Source organism: Heterocephalus glaber, unplaced genomic scaffold (genome assembly GCF_053883595.1).
Source record: "Heterocephalus glaber isolate CG9 unplaced genomic scaffold, H.glaber_assembly_v1.0 deba00001687, whole genome shotgun sequence".
Lineage (NCBI taxonomy): Eukaryota > Metazoa > Chordata > Mammalia > Rodentia > Bathyergidae > Heterocephalus > Heterocephalus glaber.
The window spans coordinates 11,792,445-11,812,674 of NW_028258412.1; the positions used below are offsets into that span (position 1 = coordinate 11,792,445).

Below are 20,230 nucleotides of genomic sequence, written 5' to 3' on the forward strand. Positions count from 1 at the left end.
GGCACTGGACAGGACATCCAGCCCAAAAGGGATCTCACCCGTTCTGTCAAACAGTCCTGCTACACATGGTTGCAGCAGCAAAGCGATATTCTCTATAACCACCAAAAGTGCTACCTACTATAAACCAGTGCACCCAGGCCTAATCTGCCAAAAGCTACCCAACTGCTTCCTCAAGCTGACCCCTGAAACCACAGCGGAGACAAATAAGAGAGGCAAGAGAAATTGCCTGGCTTCAGCTAAAGAGCAAGCTGCCAGTAAAAAAAGTCTCCACTATGAAATCACATTTTGTTTGAGCAAGGGTTAATAGTGTCGTCACTTTGGTGGAAAACAAGCCCAGCCAGTGGGGACTGGACATGACATGGATCCCACTGATCTGGTTTGTCTTCCTGTCTGACCTGTGTTGTAAGGTGGATGTTTCCCAGCCACTTTATCAAGGGCAAGGCCAGACAGCACTGTCTGGTCCACAAGAAGACCCACACCAAGGCTGCCTTCACATGGGTCAGCCTGGAAACAAGGGAGCGCTGGCCAACCTGGTGGAAGCTATCAGGACCAACTGCAATGACAGATCCGCTGTTGCTGGGGAGGAAATGTCTATTCCCAAATCTGTGTCTCAAATTGCCCAGCTGGAAAAGGCAAAGGCTACAGAACTTCCCACTAAGCTAGACTAAATGTACACTGTTAAGTCTATACATATAAGTAATAAAAATTCCCCTCCAAAAAATAAGAGGTAAAAGAAAAAAAACCAAACTCTAAAACAATGAAGAGTTTTAGAAAAGGACAAATTTGAAGACAAAGTATATAGATAACAGAAGTCCCCGAGGAAGAAACCCAAAGTGAGGGAACAGAACACATACTAAAAACTATAATTTGAGAAAAATTTGCTAAAAAAAAAAGATTTGAAACTATTTATTGAAAAAGCACATCATATATATCAATTCAGTCCTAGTACGGGGGGGAGGGATATATATATATATATATATATATATATATATATATATACACACACACACATATACACATACGTGTGTATGTGTGTGTGTATCACTCTGAATGGCCAATAATATTCTGATAAAATCAACTACATTTTAACAACAACAACAAAAACTAGGAGTATCTAGTATAGAGTTACATATGGTTAAAAGGGAAAGAAAATTAGATTACTATTTGGCTTTAACAGCAACAGTTTGCCAAAAGAAAAATCAAACAATACCCAGTTGCCCCCCCCCATATTCATGAGTTCTACATCCAAGGCCTCAATCAATTGCAGATCAAAAATTCAAGGGAAAATTGGCATCCGTGCTGAACAAATGCATATTTTTTATCTTGTCATTATTCCCTAAACAATATAGTATAAGAATTATTTATAAAGCATTTACATTGTACTAGGGATAAGCAATCTACAAGTGATTTGAAGACGACTTCCAAATCTGCTTCAGAAAGCGGCAAGAACACTGGGATAAGTGGGTTCCAAAGGAGGGGGAGTATTCTGAGGGGGTTTCATGGAACTGTATCTTGTACCGCAACAATTTCTAGCTAGGCATGGTGGCGCACACCTGTGATCGCAGCACTCTAGGAGGCTGAGGCAGGAGGATCACATGTTCAAGTCCAGCCTCGGCAATTAGTGACCTAGCAAGACCCTGTCTCAAAAAATAGAAAGGGAGTGGGCATGTAGCTCAGTGCGAAGGCACTGGGTTCAATTCCCAGTACCAATCAATCAATCAATAATTTAATTTAATAATTTCATATCATTTTTGACCCATAATGAATTACTGCATCTGGGCATTAAGTACCAATAGCTGCACCAGAAACAATAAAACAAAAACTGTGTGTCACTCACCTCCTAATAGAAGAACCTAACACTAGCAATAGTCTTGCCCAAGAGACTGAAGCTAAATCCCACACCTCGGGATCCAGCTGTCAGTTTGCAGGAAACAGACAAAGAGCACAGTGGACACCATAGGGCACAGAGAGCCAAAAAGACAGGCCAAGGGAGAAAACACTGTCAGGATGGAACAGGAACTTAGAGAAACTTAAAAGAGGACATAGTAAGTTTTTTTAACTGGTAGGACTACGTTAATAGTCTCTTGGTTGATGAATGCCTTCCAGAGAGGAAAGGAAGTGAGTGTCCTAACAGCTGGGACAGCAGCTGTTAGGAGGGGGGCTGTGATAGCAATGAGGCATAGAGAGCAAGCATCCGAGTACACAGGTGAGGAAGTTCTAGGTCTTGACATGGGGCTGTTACAGAGTGTTACTCAACTCACACGGTTCACTTTGTCACTTGAACCATTTAAGTCTTTGGTGTGCTTTTCTGTGTTTTACAGTATAAAGACTTGTGTTTTGGGGTTTTTTCTTGCAGTACCAGGGATTGAATGGGCTGGGGGTCAGGGTTGGGGGGGTGCGTGGGGATTCTACCACTAAACTACATTCCCTTTTTATTTTTTTATTTTGAGACAAAGTTTTGCTAAGTTGACCAGGTAGGACTCAAACTTGTGATTCTCCTGCTTCACCCTCCTTCAGTGCTGAGATTAAGGGCATACACCACCATGCCATTTTTGCTGCTGTTATATTTTTAAAGGAAGTCTGTAGTCAGGGAGAGAACAAGGTAGGTTAAACCTGCCTCTTCAAAAGCAACTAAGACTCTGAGTTCAAGAATCTAGCATGGGGTCTAAATGATGTTCCTTTCCTTTAGCAAAATGTGTCTGTAGCCATTAAAAATATCAGTTTAGCAGGGCACATTGAACAGAACAATTCCTTTTAGCAGCAGCATATTTTTTAATATGCTTTAGCTGCCAAAATTACGAGATCATAGGAGGAGTCATTCTCAGACCATGAGGAAAAGTGGGTAGATGTTTAAACAACACAGTTAGGAATTAATTTGTTTATGTAAAATAATTTCATGAATAGATCATTCCAAACAATGTGTTGGTCCACAGACAACAAAAAAGAATATAAAAGTAGTGTTGCTCGTTACATGTGGTGATGCATGCCTATAATCCCAGTACTCTGGAAGGCTGAGGCAGGATAGCAAGTTAGCCTGGGCAACTACCAAGACCCTGTCTCCAAATAAAAAATTAAAGGGGGGGGGCGGTTTGGTTAGTTTAGTTCAGCACAAAGGTACTGGGTTCAATCTCCAGTACCACCGGAAAAAAAAAAAAAGTAGTAGTGTCCCCTCCAAGTTTTCTACACTTCATGTGTGAGAATACTTAGAAAATTAGGGGTGAACTTCACTTATCTCTGGGGCAGCAGTGCTCCCCTGAAATCATGTTTTTGTGTAACTTTTACAATATAATTTGGGCAAATATAAAAACTTATCCAAATCAATAATCATTATTTTAAGGTAAAGATAATAGACAAGAACAAGAAACTTTACATTAAAAAGCACTCTTGAGCTGGGCACACTAGTGCCCACCTGTAGTCCCAGCTACTCAGGAGGCTGAGGCAGATGGATATTTGAGCCCAGGAGTTTGAGGCCAGGCTGGGTAAAATGGCAAGACACCGACTGCCAAAAAAAAAAGTATTCCAAAGTCTGCCTTCATATACACTGTACTTTTGGAATCTAAATGAGGGAAGTTTTTTATTTCTCTTCATAAAAATAGACTTTCATGCCGGGTGTGGTGGTGCATGCCTGGAATCCCAGCACCTGGAAAGCTGAAACAGGAGGATCGCCGCCCGAGTTTGAGGCCAGCCTGGGCTACATAGTGAGTTCAGGGCCAGCCTGAACTACAAAGGGAGACCCTGCCTCAGAAAATCAAAAAAATAAAACAGACTTTCATAAACAAGGTCCACTGAACAGAAAACACCTTCTGACATTACCTTGGGGATAAACATGTGTTCAAACTTTTACTATCTCAATACCTATTACATATCCCATTTTATCTGCATAACTGTTGGCATCTTACTGCACTGTAACATGAAGTTTGTAACAGCAGTATTTTCTGTCCTTTTGGGGGCATAGGAGGGCAAGTAATCAAACAGCATTCACAGAATTATTAGAAAGTCATTTTAATTTTCCTTAAATCTTCGCACAAAACAACGCTAAACTGTCAATAATCATGTGCACATATATATTCACACAAAATAAGAGCAAAGACAATAGAGTACGGCCTGTTCATAAAAGGGGCTATAAAAGGTTTATCTCTATAGTTAAGCTTTTATGTAGCTAAATCCTTATACAATCCAACAGATAACAGCCAAACTGCTGGAGGGAGTGGGGGGAGAGAAGAGAGGGCTGCAGGCGAGTCTCACTGGCCTGCACACATGCTTACCATAACCGTGCAGTCCTCTGAACCGCTGGCAATGACCTGATCATTGTGCGGGCACCAGTCTATATCCAGCACTGGTCCTGTGTGGCCACATACTGTAGGGTAGGATTTGTCAATTCGACCGGTCTGAAAGAAGAAACAAATCTATTAGCCCATGTCTCCTTTGTTATCTCCCCATAAAACTCTCAACTGTCTACATACGATGTCATTTATGTGTCAGTGTCAGCTCGGAAGAACTGTAAACGTTCATTTCTAGAAGTAGCACCTACCAAGAACACTCCATTAAATTCCAAGGTCCTTTTACCAAAATACAACTCTACCACAGCCAAACTGTAAATCACAGATACGATTCTACTGAGGGGGGAAAGCCAAGCATGGGGGTGCACAGCTGTAATACCAGCCCTCTGGAAGGTTGAGGAAGGACTAAAAATTCAAGACCAGTCTGGCCAATTTAGCAACTTAGACCTTGCCTCGAGAAATTAAAAAACAGACATCTGGCGGCCGGTGTGGCTGCGGCGGCGTCGGGGTCGCAGCTCCCCGGCCGGCCCGGCGCGCGCAGGTGTCCCGACGCCGCCTGCCCCCGCGTGCCCAGACCCTGCGGTCCAGCAGCGCCCACTGCCTGGTTTCCGCTGCCTCCCGCGGACCCTGGCCCCAACCCGGCTTTCTCCTTTCTCTCCTCCAAGAATGAAACATGACTGAAGACTCTCAGAGAGACTTTCGTTCAGTATATTATGAGAAAGTGGGGTTTAGTGGAGTTGAAGAAAAGAAGTCATTGGAAATCCTCCTGAAGGATGACCGTTTGGATATTGAGAAACTTTGTACTTTTAGCCAGAGGTTCCCTCTCCCATCCATGTACCGAGCATTGGGATGGAAGGTGCTTCTAGGGATCCTGCCTCCCCACCATGAGTCTCACACCCAGGTGATGATGTACCGCAAGGATCAATACTGTGACGTCCTTCACGCCCTGAAAGTGATTCGCTTCGTCAGTGATGCCACCCCTCAGGAAGAAGTCTATCTTCGCATGTATCAGCTGGAGTCTGGGAAGTTGCCTCGAAGTCCCTCCTTTCCACTGGAGCCAGAAGATGAAGTCTTTCTTGCCATTGCTAAAGCCATGGAAGAGATGGTGGAAGATAGTGTGGACTGCTACTGGATCATCCGATGCTTTGTGAACCAGTTAAATAACAAGTACCGGGATTCTTTGCCACAGCAGCCAAAGGCTTTGGAACAATACTTGAATCTGGAAGATGGCAGACTGCTGAGTCATCTGAAGTTCTGCTCTGCGGTGTCCAAGCTGCCCTGCGATCTCTGGTTCAAGAGGTGCTTTACGGGATGCCTGGCTGAATCCAGCTTACAGAGGGTTTGGGATAAAGTTGTAAGTGGATCCTGTAAGATCCTAGTTTTTGTAGCTGTGGAAATTTTATTAACTTTTAAAATAAAAGTAATGGCACTGAACAGTGCAGAGAAGATCACAAAGTTCCTGGAAAATATTCCCCAGGACAGCTCGGATGCCATCGTGAGCAAGGCCATCGACTTGGGGCACAAACACTGTGGGACCCCGGTGCATTTGGCCTGACCCCTCCCGGGGGCTGTGGCCAGGCCCCAGGCCTGCCTTGAGCCTTCTGTTCTTGTCAGCTGACCTGCCTCACCGATTGCAGTGGTCTTTTGCTCTGGTGCTCAAAGTGGCATGTTTTTTCCAGTAAAATAATTTAATTTAAAAAAAAAAAAAGAAAAGAAATTAAAAAACAGAGCTGAGGATGTAGCTCAGTGTGAAGGTCCTGAGCTCAATATTCAGTACTCCAACTCTCAAAAAAGCCCTTTGGTATTACTCAAAATGTGAAATTAAAAAAAAAATTTTTTAGCTATTGTTTAGGGGCTAAAGGGCATACATTTTTACTGTCTCAGTCTCTCCGCTGTCTTCAACTAACAGCAATGCCACCAAACAGTTTAATTAACAATTTTCACCTTACCTGTTATCCAGTTCACATCTCATTAAGGATAAAATGTTCAATGCTGGTCATAGTCACCACAATTTGCTCATGTTACACATTCAAATCTAACATGTCAACCAGGCTTTTCTGTTTAGTTTTTATTTTTGTTTTTTTTTGGTACCGGGAATCAAATTCAGGACCTTGCACTTGCCAGGCAGACATGATGTCACTGAACTAAAGCCCTGGATCAGTTTTTGCTTTTTGAGTCAGGGTCTCACTCTGTAATTCTGGCCTTGAACTAGCTATGTACCCCAGACTGGCCTGCACTTGCAGCAATCCTCCTTCCTCAGCCTCCCCAGGGCTGGGATTATAGGTATGCACTGCCACACCTGGTTGAACCAGACTTATCACACCAATCTTGTGTCAAGCAGGACAACTGCTGTAGCGACAGGTATATATTATATAAAAGTGGTTTTATTTTCTTTAAACAGGTTAATGTCAATACATGCTGGCATTGCACATGCTCTAAAAGTAGGTGCACAAAACGGAATCACTGCACTGTGTAAATGAATTCAATTGTTGTTGTTGCTCTCTTGCCATGGCAAGTTGTCCCAACACTGGGACAGGCTTCTTAGCAATTTTTAAGGATCAATAAACCGATTTCTCCAATTTGACTTTACTGCGGAAATACCCAGAGAACCAATGTGCTAACACACCAAGACCTTAGGCTTTGGAGTCAGATAGGTATGGGATCTAATCCAGGCTCTAGTACTTAAAACACTGGTTGACCTTAGGCAAGTCAATTTATCTCCTTAAGCTCCAGCTCACCATCTGTAAAACAGGTAACAATAATACAACTACCAGGATTATGGAGAGATTAAATGAGAATGTGTTTAGGTAAATTATAACTCAATATTATAATTATTTGTGAAGTATATAAAAAATTTAATTATAGTATCTGGACTATAATAAATATGCAATACTTATTATGAGTTCTTTTAACATAATATTTATATTACTCCATCATTAAGAAATAATGAAATGGGCCAGGGATTTAGCTCAGTGGCTCCAGGCCTGCCTGGCAAGCACAAGGTCCTGAGATCAATTCCCGGTACCAACAAACAAAAAAAGAAAGAATGAATACATATGATTTATGAACTTCTATGGGCCAGACCCACTGCTCAACGCAGGAGATGCAGATGTGATCAGGACAGAGACATTTAAATAGCTGTTTACAGTGCAGCATGAGATATGGTCCATTTGGACAGGCACAAGGTAGAGAAACAGAACATTCAGCCAGGCTCATGGGGCGGCGGGGGGGCATCCCAAGTCTTAGGAAATTTTCTCCTGAGAAGGACAAGGTCTAAATTGAGACTTGAAGATGGCCCTATTCACAGACCTAATAAGGACTATGCTTCTTCACATCTTCACCCTTTCCCTTCAAAATTCATCAAACCCAGGGGCTGGGGATGTAGCTCAGTAGTACAGCACTTGCCTAGCATGCTTACAGGCCCTGGGCTCCATCCCTAGTGCAGAAAAGAAGAACAAAAAATAAAAACCAAAACAACAACAACAACAAAAAACTATAAAGAAATACGAATTAACACCATATTATATAGAATCTGAGTGTCATAAAAAGAACTATTTAGGTATTAACAGGCAGCAAGCAAAGTACAAATAGTTGAAATCCAGACTTCCCAGGCTCTGCCACTTTGTGGCTGTGAGTTTTTGGCCAATTTACTACAGCCCACAAGTTCACTTCCAAATCTGTAATAACAGTTCATTCTTTTTTTGTTTTTTTTGGTACCGGGGATCGAACTCGGGTCCTTGCACTTGCACAGCAGGCGGCGAAACCACTGAACTAAATCCCCGGCCCATAACAGTTCATTCTTTAAGAGCTGATGTAGATGGGCATGGTGGCTCATCATTCTATAAAACTGTAATCAGCACTTGTGGGGCTGAAGCATGAGGATCCCAAGTTCGAGGCCTGTCTATGCCAAATAGTGAGTTCAAGGCCAGTTTGGACTTCATGGTAAGACCCTGTCTCAAAAAAATCAGAAAGAATTCATGTGAGGACTAAATGAGACAAAGTAAAGAACTTACTATTTCTGTACTTGAAGCGCTCAACCAATATTATCCAAAATTTACCAAATACTGGAATCCATTCTGTCGTATCTCTGATCATGTCTCTGCTTAAAGAAGAACAGCTACTAAGCACCTACCTCAGGCAGTTTTACCAAATTCTCTTATTGTATCCCCACAAAAGCCAGTGTAAGATGACTCTCTGACTTGTACCCCTGGTAATATTTATTTGCATAAGCTGATGGCAGCGGACTCATGGGTTTGTTCTGTTTTATATAATTATTTCAGAATTATAATTTCAACTACAGATGTAGTTATTCTTTTGAATGTGTGATATTTTACAATTTAAGATATTCTAAGAATCAGGCCTGACATTCATTTAAACAGATATTCCTAGCCCGGTGTGCTGGCACACACCTGTAATCCCAGCTCTGAGGGAGGCTGAGGCAGATGCAAACTCAAATCGTGCCTGGGAAACTCAGCAAGATCCTGTCTCAAAAAAAAAAAAAAAAAAAGGATGGAGATGTAGCTCAGTGGTAGACAGCCCCTGGGTTCCAGTACCAATAAATAAAACAAAAATTTAAAAATTCCTCCAGAATGAATACAGACAAAATTAAAAGAGATAATAGTGAAGAATTTTCCAGTTAAATTGGAGGCATAAGTCTTTAGATTTAAGAGGCACAAATCCCAAGCAGTATAAATGAAAATTAATTTATATTCACATCCTTGCACAATTTAAAACACTTAAAACAAGGCAAGGGATGTAGCTCAGTGGTAGAAGGCTTGCCTAACATGCATGAGGCCTTGGGTTCTACAACCTTACAGAATCATAGGCAGATGGCATGAGGAGAGAATTCACAGGGAAGGAAACTTAAAAACTAACTGTGTACGAAAAGACAATCTCACTGGTAATTAGGGAACCGCAAATTAAAACACGAGGTTACATTTTACATCTATCAAAGCCAGCAAAGGGCCATGTGTGGTGGTGCACACCTGTAAGGTCAGCACTTGGGAGCCTGAGGCAGGAGGATAGCCAGGAGTCTGAAGCCAGCCTTAGGCTACTTAGTGAGTTCAAGGCCAGCCTGGAATATACAGTGAGACACTGTTTTAACAAATAAACACACAAGCAGCAAAAGGTCTGGGAATGTAGCTCAATGGTAGAACACTTATGTAGCACATACAAGGACCTGAGTTCAATCCCTGGGGTGGGGGAGATTGTTTGCAAAAAAGTAAAAATCTAAGTATAAGTGCTGGCAAGAATGCCAGGAAAGAAGGACTCATATAAAGTGTTCATAGGATAATATCCCATTGCAATTCCTTTTATGAGCAATACGATGCCCACTCCAGTAATACAATTTCTTTTTATTTTGGTACCAGGCATAGAACTCAGGACCTTGCACTTGCGAGGCAGGTATGGCGTCACTGAGCTACAAACCTGGCCCAAAGATAAAGCTATGTTTTTTTGGTTTGGGTTTTTTGTTGTTGTTTTTTTCCAGTACTGGGGATCGAACCCAGGACCTTGCACTTGTGAGGCAGGGATGGTGCCATTAAGCGAAATCTCTGGCATCCAGTAATACAATTTCTAAGAGGTATGAGCGAGAAAAATGCCAAGTTTTTCACAAGAATATTTATTGCAGCACTGTTAAAAACAGTGGCTAAAGTAGAAGCAATTTCATTCTGCATCAGTATAGGAAAAAATACTTGGACAAAGTTTCACACATTGATCTTGAGCACTGCAAAAAAAATTTTTTATGCACCAAAATAAAAGTATAGTCATAGGTACATATGCATACGATAAAAATACAAAAATATGATACATATTTGAGGAAATGAAAGAAGATGACATGAAGAAAAGGGCATGGTATTTTAGCTACATCTTATATTTTCTCTTCCAGAAAAGAAAGCTATGAAACAAAACACTAACATCTGTTTAACTTTGTGGGGGAGAACATGAGTATCTCATTATTTTATATGATGTTTCCTTCCTATTTTGAAAAAAAATTGAAAATATAATAAAGTTTAAAAAATAACAGTATATTGTTAATAACTTTATATTTTCCCCTAAGTTTTTATATCTGAACTGTTCTATCTCAGGGTCTTTGCATTCTTAAGCTCTCCCCAGCAAACCACATTTGGCATCCTTGATGGTAAAATATAGTACTGAACTTCAACTTCCAACAACAAATGCTTGTTTCTAATCTGGGCTAACTAGAACTTTTGGTTAGATACAAAGAAATCTGGAGGGAAATCTGGAGGTATTACCACTATTTGTGCTCAATTACATTTAAGAAGTTTACTGAAAGACACCCCCTCCCCATTATAATTAACCTCGGTTAAAAGTTAGTATTCACCAGAATTCTCCAATCAAGTAAGGTATCTGAGAATCATTAGCATTTCTATCATTCCCATCTTAGTCCTAATAGGCCTACAACTTAAAGGTACTAAAGTAAAACATTTTCCCAGGAATCTGAATGTCACTGAAAGAGCAAATGCCACCTATTTCCACCGATGACGATGATGATGACGATGATGATGATGATGACAGCTAATACTAAAAACCTTTATGTCTTTGTTCTCACTAGACTGTTTTGATATGGGAACTGTGTTATCCCCACTTTTTAAATAAAAAAACTGAGGCACAGAGACAGTTAAGCAGCAGACATCTGTAAACTATCACTGACCATTTACCCTACATATGGCTAGGCAAAGAAAATTTCCACTGTGCCATGAGTTGTGAAAAGGGATAAAATTAATGTTGAAATTATTGGCAGCTGGCCATAAGAAACACAGAGTTAATAAAAAATGACATTCTGCAAGCAGCTGCTTCCTCTGGTTGTAATGTCATCACAAATCCTTACCACAAAGGAAAGTAGCATCATACTGCAGTACAAGAGAAAGGGAACTGACTATCTGATAGTGATAAAAGAACAAAAGTGAAAAGAAAGTATGGAGGAAAATGGCATTTTAAATGTACATTGATCATTTGAATACTAATGTTCACAAAGTTCATAAAGCTATCTTGTTTTCAAGGGCTTATACTTCCGAATAACTTCTTACCCATAAAAACAAAAGCACAAAAATATATTTCACCAAATGAGTATATATTATTAAGACTGCAGAGCTGGACACTTATAAATTACTGAGAGCTCAAGTACATAGAAACCATACTAATGACCTATAATATGGCAAAGATGAGGAGACATCATTCCTAAAGACATTTTACACTCGGATTTAATGAGAATGCAGTTCTCATTCATTCCCATGATACATGCTCATTTATCATCCAGCAAATAAACTAAGGAATCCATGTCTAATTTGCTAAACTGTGAAGGCCCATTCAGAAAGACATCTACCACATGTCATGGTGACAACACCGCTTACCTGCACTTCTAAACAGCAAATTTACATGACTGCTGAGGCTGGAAGGAAGATTCACAAGAATTTAACCAGCCTTTATATATCTTTTTTTTTTTTTTCTGTACCTGAGAGCGAGCTTAGGACCTTGTGCTTGCAAGGCAGGTGCGGTGCCAGAGCTAAAGCCCCAGCCCTTAGATACCATTTTTGACTAAAAGGTGACTTATTTTAAGAGCCCTTCAATTTTCCAAGGCTTACATTTATACAAATAATTTCATTTTACTAATTGGTATACTATTTCACATTAAGGAAAAAGTCACATCATTTACATCATCTAGAATATCATTACTTTTCTGGCATGAAAATTGAAGGTTTAGCTGAATGTAATAAACTTTATAGTCCCACCTTTAAATAATTTTTTTTCCAGTGTTTTTGAGACAGGGTCTCACTATGTAGTTCAGACTGGCCTTAAACTCATTACATAGCCCAGGCTGGCCTCAAATTCACAGTGATCCTCCTGCCTCAGCCTCCTGAGTGCTGGGATTACAGGTGTGTGCCACCATGCATGGCCATTAAATAAATCTTTTTTTTTTTTTTGGTACTGGGGATCGAACTCAGGACCTTGCGCTTGTGAGGCAGGTGGTGGAACCACTGAGCTAAATCCCTGGTCCCAAATAAATCTTCTGATTCACTGATTATTTACTAGTCCAAACCACATGCCATAGGATGGTTTGTTACTGTGTCTGTCTAGCTAAAACTCCAAGGGGTTAGGATTACCTGGAATGCAATTCAACAAGCTGCAAAAAATGACTAACATGACGGTTCCCAAAGGCTCTGGTCCAGAGCCAGTCCATGAACTCAGGGGACAGGGATGAAACAGGTGAGGACACTGGCTTACAGTCACTCTTAGTACCTGAAAGATCCAGTGTCCTGCCTAGAGCCAAGCAACAGGAACCCAGTGAAAATTCGGCCTCCAAAGCACATACACAGCTGGCATGAGGGAGAGGTACAGAGCACACTTTCCATGTGGCTGGCCCACGCTGAGCGGGATGGCTTTGGGCACAGTCCAGCCAGCAGCCCTCACTGTGGCAGACAACACCCTCGACACCAGCACTGTTCATTTGTTTTAGGTTTGAGGAAAGTCCTTAAAAGTTTCAAGAGTAGCCAAAAGATTCAGCAAAGCTAAAGGAGACGGATGCTTCAACTAAACCCATACAACTAGGCAACACTTTCTTCCCACTGGCATGGGGTGGGGGTGGGGGTATCAAAATTTAAGCACCAGTAAATATAAAACTATATCTAACATCTAAAAAGGAATGTTTGTTATTTAAGTAACTGCAAAAGCACTCTTCTTTAGGCACACAAAGTTCAATGTAACTCTTCAGAAATGATATTTTTCTAGTTCTAAGTATATTTCTGGTCAATTTCAATGGAAAATGAGCGTGGTCTAAAAGTGTACCTTATTTGTCTCATATCTCATTCCAAAAAAGAATCCATATTTAATAAGTACTGTACATCCTACATACTGAGGACAATAGTAATACTATCCAATCAAAAAATCTTCAATGTATACAAACACACACATACAAAAAGTTCTGAGAGAAATGTTTCAATAAAGGCTTTCCTCTCTCTGTCCTGGACGAATCGTTAAAGGAGCAAATGGTATATTATAGGTGTACTCACAGACATTTTCACCCTCCCAAACCCTCAGTGTTCATCACTGGGATGCTTCTACTATGTCCTATGTAATACACAAAAATTATGCAAAATGACCATTTCTTAATATAAGAGTGGTTCCTCACATAACTGTTCTCAATTCCTATATTCACTGTTCAATACAATACTAGACGGAATATGCTACTATTGCATTAATAATCACTAGGTTCTCTCAACAACAGAGACATGTTACATTTTCCTAGAATGACACAACACTTTACCTAGGAGGCTTATTCTTACTGGTAACTAACATGTTTTTACAAGGTCAATAAACTCCAATGGTGATGAAAAGTGACAGCAGTCAAATGCAATGTTTCCCTTAAAATGTTCTGGGTATTTCACACGCAATTTCTTTCTAGTTTCCATTCTCGAGTTCAGCATGTAGCTGCAAACCTGTCAAGAGTGCGGGACTCAGTGCTTTCTGCCCTGTTTCACCACCTGACCCAACACAGGCAGCTGTCGCACTTCCCAGTCCTTTCCAACTTCTGAACCACTCATTATCCACAAGGTTATACTGTCCCAGGTGCAAGGTCCCAAACAGCCTCCACCCCATCCTGGGGCAAGCTTGCATGACCTGAATCAAGGAACAAGGGACAAGGATTTTCAAAACCACTTTGTCCTACTCTACGGCTATCTTAAGTTTTCATTTTAGGAGAAAATGAGTACTCAAAATCACTTGATGTGCCTAAATTTCAGTAATGACTTGTTTCTGGTTTGGGGGCAATACAGTGAGAATCCCTGAACTCTACGCAACGAGAGTGGTAAATCAAGCTTGTGCTTGGAAGCAGAGGCAAAGTTTCCAACCCGACCATAAGGGCTCCATTCACACTGTGCAGAGTTCAAAGGAGTCAAAAAAGGATATCTATTGAAGTGGGTTTCCTTTTTTTTTTTCCAACTTCCTTTTTCTTATGACAGAATTATTTATGTGCATACATGTTCTTTTGAAATCTCTTAAGCTCCTGCTGCTCCCCAGGGAGGAGCTATGGTAACTAGTCATGCGACAAGGAAGAGTGGCAGGAATAACAAGACAGGGACTCGCAGCAGACCAGAAAGACTGACACAGACAATAGATGATTTGCTGACTGGCCGGTGACTGAGAGACAGCTCACAACCCAGGAATAAAACATGCTAAGTTGGTTTTACTTTAAGGGAACCAGAAACACCAACCTTGAGGGTAAGAGGAGGTGATCTGGAATAAAATGTGCAGATTGAGTTACCCTGTAAGCAAGGTAAGCCAGCAACTAAAGCAGCCCGGGAGAGAGTGTGGTTGGTGAAGATCTCACTTACCCGAAAGGCAAAAAGAATAGTCATTATGGACAGAAGTGACAATGGCAGGCAAGTAATTTTGCCATTACAGGTCTTCTGTAAAAACCAGGTTAACATTCAATCGATCATATTTAAAGTCTATCGAGAACTTGAGGGAAGTTACTGAAAACTATGAAATATTTTATTATCAGAAATCAAGAGTAGGAAAATTAACATTTCCTTAACTATGCCTAAATATGCAATAACAACAAGAGAAACTGTATTTCTTAACTTTTTGACTTAAAAAAATTTATATAGTAACAACTTAGTATTTCCTGCTCATCACTGCAGACAAATAATTCCATATGATACTTCTGGGCTGAGAATAAACAAAATCAGGAACCTAAAGTGAAGCAGAACCTAGTCAAATAAAGCTCATCTTGAAATTGAAAGCTGAAAAGCAAAAGAACAATGGATGTAGCGTTATACACATATTTAGTTAAAGCAGTCACTACAAATCAGAAAGTAGAGTAAGGGGTTGCTTAATTCCGCCTAGTGAGTAGGTGTTGCTGGAGAGCTCTCCACGGGGACTGAATGAAGAGCAAGCCCCACAGCTAGCTAGCCCTTCCAATCACAGCTCTGCACTGGTTTCTCCACCAGCAGCAGAATGAAAATCCACGCTCCCTGAAGTGGGCATGAAAAACAAAAAGAAAAATTACAACTTTTTTTAACTGGGTGGTGGGGAGGGGGTCCCTTGGGCTCCATGGCCTGGTAGTTCCTATCTTGTAGTGGTCGTAAACAAGCAAGACTGGGGTACAGCCCCAATTCAGTAGCCTGTATCACTTACACGACTTAAAGCTCAGCCAAAAATGAAGCCTGAGTCACTGTTCCTCAGAGAAGGCTGACATGTGCCCCATCACTCACCTTCCAGCTCATTCTTCCCTGGACTCTACTCAAGTCATACACCTAGCTAGCTGAGTTATTCAACCTGGCAGGCAGACAATCTACTTACTACCTATGGTTACAAGATAGCTTCTGAACAAGCTATGACTGCAGAAATGTGTTCATTACACCTGAGTCTATGTCAGCGTGGCTTGTACTCAAAGCCCTTTCTTAGCCTGAGACAGCCATTTTCCCAGGCGGGGGTTATCCCTGTTACCCAGGAGGGCTTCTGCCAGCTGTTCTGACTTGCATGCTCAGCACACACTCAGCTCTCAGGAAACCCAGGAAAGAGTTAAACATTCTTTGCACTTGACTCGGTGGCTGTTCTTCACCACACACTCCCAGATCCCACCATTCTCTGAGCTGCCATGCAGCCAATCAAAGCAAAGGAAGGAAATTATCCTGGCCGGCTGACAGCCACAGAGCTCTGATGGCCATATATGGTAAAAACCACTGTCAGAGCTTGTCAGGCCTGCAGCCCCGCTGCTGTGGACTTATCAGTGAACTATACCAGTAGAAGCTGGCTGAGGAAACACACAAAGGACAGGCTGCCTGCTCATCTCTGGGGTAGGGGGCATAGAAACCATCATCTGCCAGGGGCACACTCTTAGTGAGTCACAGCCACTCACTGTCATCAAAAATAGCCCTGAGGCACACTATGAGGTTCCTTCTGTCAGGACTTTGTGCTCCATTGTTAACTGAGAGTGAGCAGGGTGTCACTCCCCCCCCTCCCAGAGACTGGAAAACACAAGCACTGGGAGAAAAAGAAAAGGCCCTTCTGTGGCACTTCATGTGGTAATGAGGCTGTGCTGTGCTCGTGTGGCTGGCAGCTCATGACATAATTTGGAAGTCATTGTTCTGCAGCTGGTGCCCTCCCTATGGCATCCCCCAGTATTTCATGGCCCATACACTTGACAGTTTAATGTGTTCCTGGTATCACACAGAATCTATTTCAGTAGGAGTGAATGGCAGCCCGTAACACATTAGGATGTGGTACGGAATAAAATCCCCTGCCCATAACACCAAGTGCCAAACATCCACATGTGTACAAAGGGCCACTGGCACTGCTACCCTTATCCAAATTGGAGCGCGGCTATTTGTACAAATGAAAATTGCTCATCAGCATGTATAGCCAGGCAACGATGCAGCCATATAAATCCAGCAGGTGCTGGCAATTATTGCAGATCACACAGAGAAGCACCATCAAGAGACTGCCATTTCTTTTGAACCAGTCCATGAAAGAAGGCACTTATCGGCACACCGCCCAACCCTTAGAGGAAGCCCTAAGAAATGTGAACTGCTGTGATTTTATCATCATTGTGGTATAGACCACTGGTGGTGAACCTATGGCATGTGAGCTGCAGCGGGCTGTTTCTATCACTGAAAACTACAAGGTTTATCATCACTGTAGACCAAGTACTTTCCAAACCTTCAAACAATGCCCTAGGGTGACAGAATCAAAGCCCTGACCAGCTACTATTTTTATTGTTAAGGTTTCTACTCAGAGAAAGAGTGCAAAAGATTAACTGCCAATTGTACCACAATTTCTGTACCCCCCAAAATAAATAAAATCCTTTACACTCAGTATGAAAAAAGTTTTAAAACATTCATGTAAAAACCAAAGACTCAAAAATCCAAGTTCTAGGCTTAAAAGACTCTACAGCATTGGACAACCACTTTATGTGTCAGGTTCTCCAACTGCAGAATAGGAGAGGAAACCTACCAAGTGCAAAAACTGACACACTGTACATGAGGAAAACCCTCCAAATACAATCTGATCTCATTTTGGAGTCCCACTGTTAGGGATATGACAGAAGCCACTGCCTCTTCCTGAAAAATCAAACCATGGAAAGACGCCCTGTTGATATCTAATTGTAACAATGACCCTAAATGCTTATGCTGATTCTTCTCAACACAGTCAAGAAAAATACTATTTTGCACAACTCACACTGGACATGAAAGAAAAAACAAATGAGCCAAGAAATGTGTAATTTCTCCTAAAAAGTTTTCATTCAGCTCCTTTCGACTCACAAAATTAGTTTACACAATGCATAAATGATTTGATTCCATTCCATCAAACATGCCATCTCTCCAATACCAGAAAAGTCAATCTAAACTCCAAATCCCAGAGTTTGGAAAAGCAATGTGGCTACCACTCCTTCTTTGCCCTCCTGAACACACAACACCTCTCCTGACTTCACAGTTCAGTGAACTAACTAGGCTCCTCTTCTGCTTCATCTCTAGCTCCTATACACAGGAGAAACCCGAATTCAGAATTTTCACTGAGATGCCTTCCACTTCCCAACCTCAGGTGGAATAAATCCCTCTCACTGCCATGCCAGAGCACTTTGCAAATACAAAGCTCCCCACTGGCAAGATCAAGATTGTGTCCACACAATATGGTAGTTCCAAAAGAGACAAAGTGGAAGCCACTAGAGTTTTATGACCTAGTCTCAAAAAATCACACTCCATCAATTCCACCACATCCTGTGGTTACACAGTTCAGCTTTATTTAATGTTGCAGAAACCACAGAAAGGCATGAATACTAGGAGATGAGACTCACTGGAGGCCATCATGGAGGTTGCCAACCACAGTACAGAAGGCAAGATCCGGGGAACCTGTGTAAAAGCTACCATTCAAAAGGCCATCCACTTTGCATCCTCCATCCAAATGAGTCCAGAAATCAAGACCATGTATTTCTAACCACTAACCCCAACTGTTAAGGGGAGGAGAAAATAATTATAATACAATGTAATGATGCAGCCTGTGGTACTCATGATAGAAAGAAGCAATTAAGAGAACCCAAAGGATGAGTTCCTCTGTCTCACCAAACTACCAAGAAATATTTGAGTTGGATATTAAACAGTAGGAGATCACCATGTACTTATGAGGCACTCAGAATACTGATTAAAATGAATAAAAAATTCTTCCTCAATAAACTACAAACACCATAAAGCAGCCCTTGTCGACTCAGATCCTAGAAGAGATGTAAGTCCTAATACCTAAGGCATTAATTACAGGTAATTAATTAAATTTCTCTCATATGCAATGAGAAGGTATTAGCTATTTACGTGATTTTCTATATGACAAAATCCTTTTACAAAATTCTTAGAAAGCAGAATGAGTTAAAAAGAGAGTTCACAGACAATGGGAGTAAGATCCTAAATATTCCTACACTTGGTTCCCAAAGTAAATGGGAGAAATGATGTGGATAAAAAGGTACTGCACAGCCACACCAAAGAACAGAGAGAGAGGAACCAGTAGTGACCCAAAGGCTAACAGACCTGGCCACAGCCATCCCATCATGCCCAGACCAGAGATCCTTTCTGCAGCACTTACTATAAAATGAAATGAGCCATCACTCCAAGAAATGACAGATCCTCTAAAACAGGACTTCCAAGAGAGGAAGGGAAGGAGCAGTCAGGAAAGACAGGAGTCATCCAGTTTAAACCCTCCAGCCCAGTGAACATCAAGAGATCAACAGCATATACAGAGGTTTCAACCAGCACCCCTACACTCCTTTAAGGCAGGATTTACAGGTTTGCTGTTATATGAAGAATGACTGCACATGTGTGCCTAACCAGAAACACTGCTGTTTGTATGGTTTACAACAGGGAGAGAGTGCTTCAGTCACACATCGCAAGTGTGGGTCCTCCACAAAGGAAAAGCTTGTTTGAGCCAACATTACAGACTACACAGGGAGAGCTGCAAACCTCTGTGCTCTTAAGACAAGGCAGCCTGCCCAGCTGTAGCAAAGAAAAAAGTATGCCTCATAGCAAAACCACAAAGTCAACTTGTGTTCAATAAGACTGCTATTTATTATTCAACCTCTGAAAGACTAAAGAATATGAAAATGTACTAAGCCGCCCCTGGAAAAGTCATGGCAAAGTGGCATGCCACAGCTTGATGGAAGCATTATAAAAGAGGTCTGGAATCACATGTGTTAATCTAAATCACCCCATGTCAGGGTTGAGTACTTTCCATATTCCCCAAGCATTGAACCTTTACAATCCCATTTTCTTTAATAAAACTTTCCTAACAAAACCTCATAACCATACACTTAAAATATACCCTCATTCATAAGTATCCTTCTTGCTGTATGTATCAATGTATTTGTCCCTATTACTCTATTTTAGATTTTAAATCCCGGTATACCCTGGCTTTTTTTTTTTTATGTGCTTCCAGAATCTAACCACAAGCTTCAGGAAGTTATAGTAAGAAGCCCTATTTACTACTGACACTAATTAGCCTTCAACAGAAATTCATAGAAAGCCATGTTTTTAAATGAGCCTGTCAGAAAAGGTCATGATCCACCTTAAGATAAATATGTATATATTCAACATTATTGTGTAGAGAGCCCCCCAAACATCACCCAAACGACCTGCCTGCCTATAACCAGAAATAACGGGGGAAGTATTACCAGAAGCTCCTGAAGTAGTTATTAAAAACCATATTCAGCTCTCAATGTTCATGCTTAGTAGCATAATCTGAGACTTACCAACATGTGCTGGAACCTAACACACTCTTAGTGCAAAATTTCTTGCTATCTTGATTTCAAATATAACTTCATATTACTATTAAAGATTTGTTTTTTCTTTGCTTTTAAACAAAAGCAGCACCTTGTTATAAACTATTTCACAGCTGCCAAGATAACAAAGTTGTGGGAATCTATTTTCCAGGGCAAAGAGACCTACATTAGG

The 20,230-nt window shown here is 41.2% G+C and overlaps 1 protein-coding gene and 1 pseudogene across 4 annotated transcripts in view; one reads left to right on the forward strand and one right to left on the reverse strand.

The window, feature by feature from the left end:
• The window catches only part of Coro1c (coronin 1C), an 88,141-nt gene that overhangs the window by 21,702 nt on the left and 46,209 nt on the right, over positions 1–20,230 (reverse strand). For all 4 annotated transcript variants that reach the window (XM_004843629.4, XM_087198350.1, XM_087198349.1 and 1 more), the window contains one exon: positions 4,266–4,388. In XM_004843629.4, the coding sequence (XP_004843686.1) occupies positions 4,266–4,388 (123 nt within the window). The remainder of the gene's footprint in view (positions 1–4,265; positions 4,389–20,230) is intronic.
• On the forward strand, positions 4,891–5,960 carry LOC106009304 (TBC1 domain family member 7 pseudogene; annotated as a pseudogene).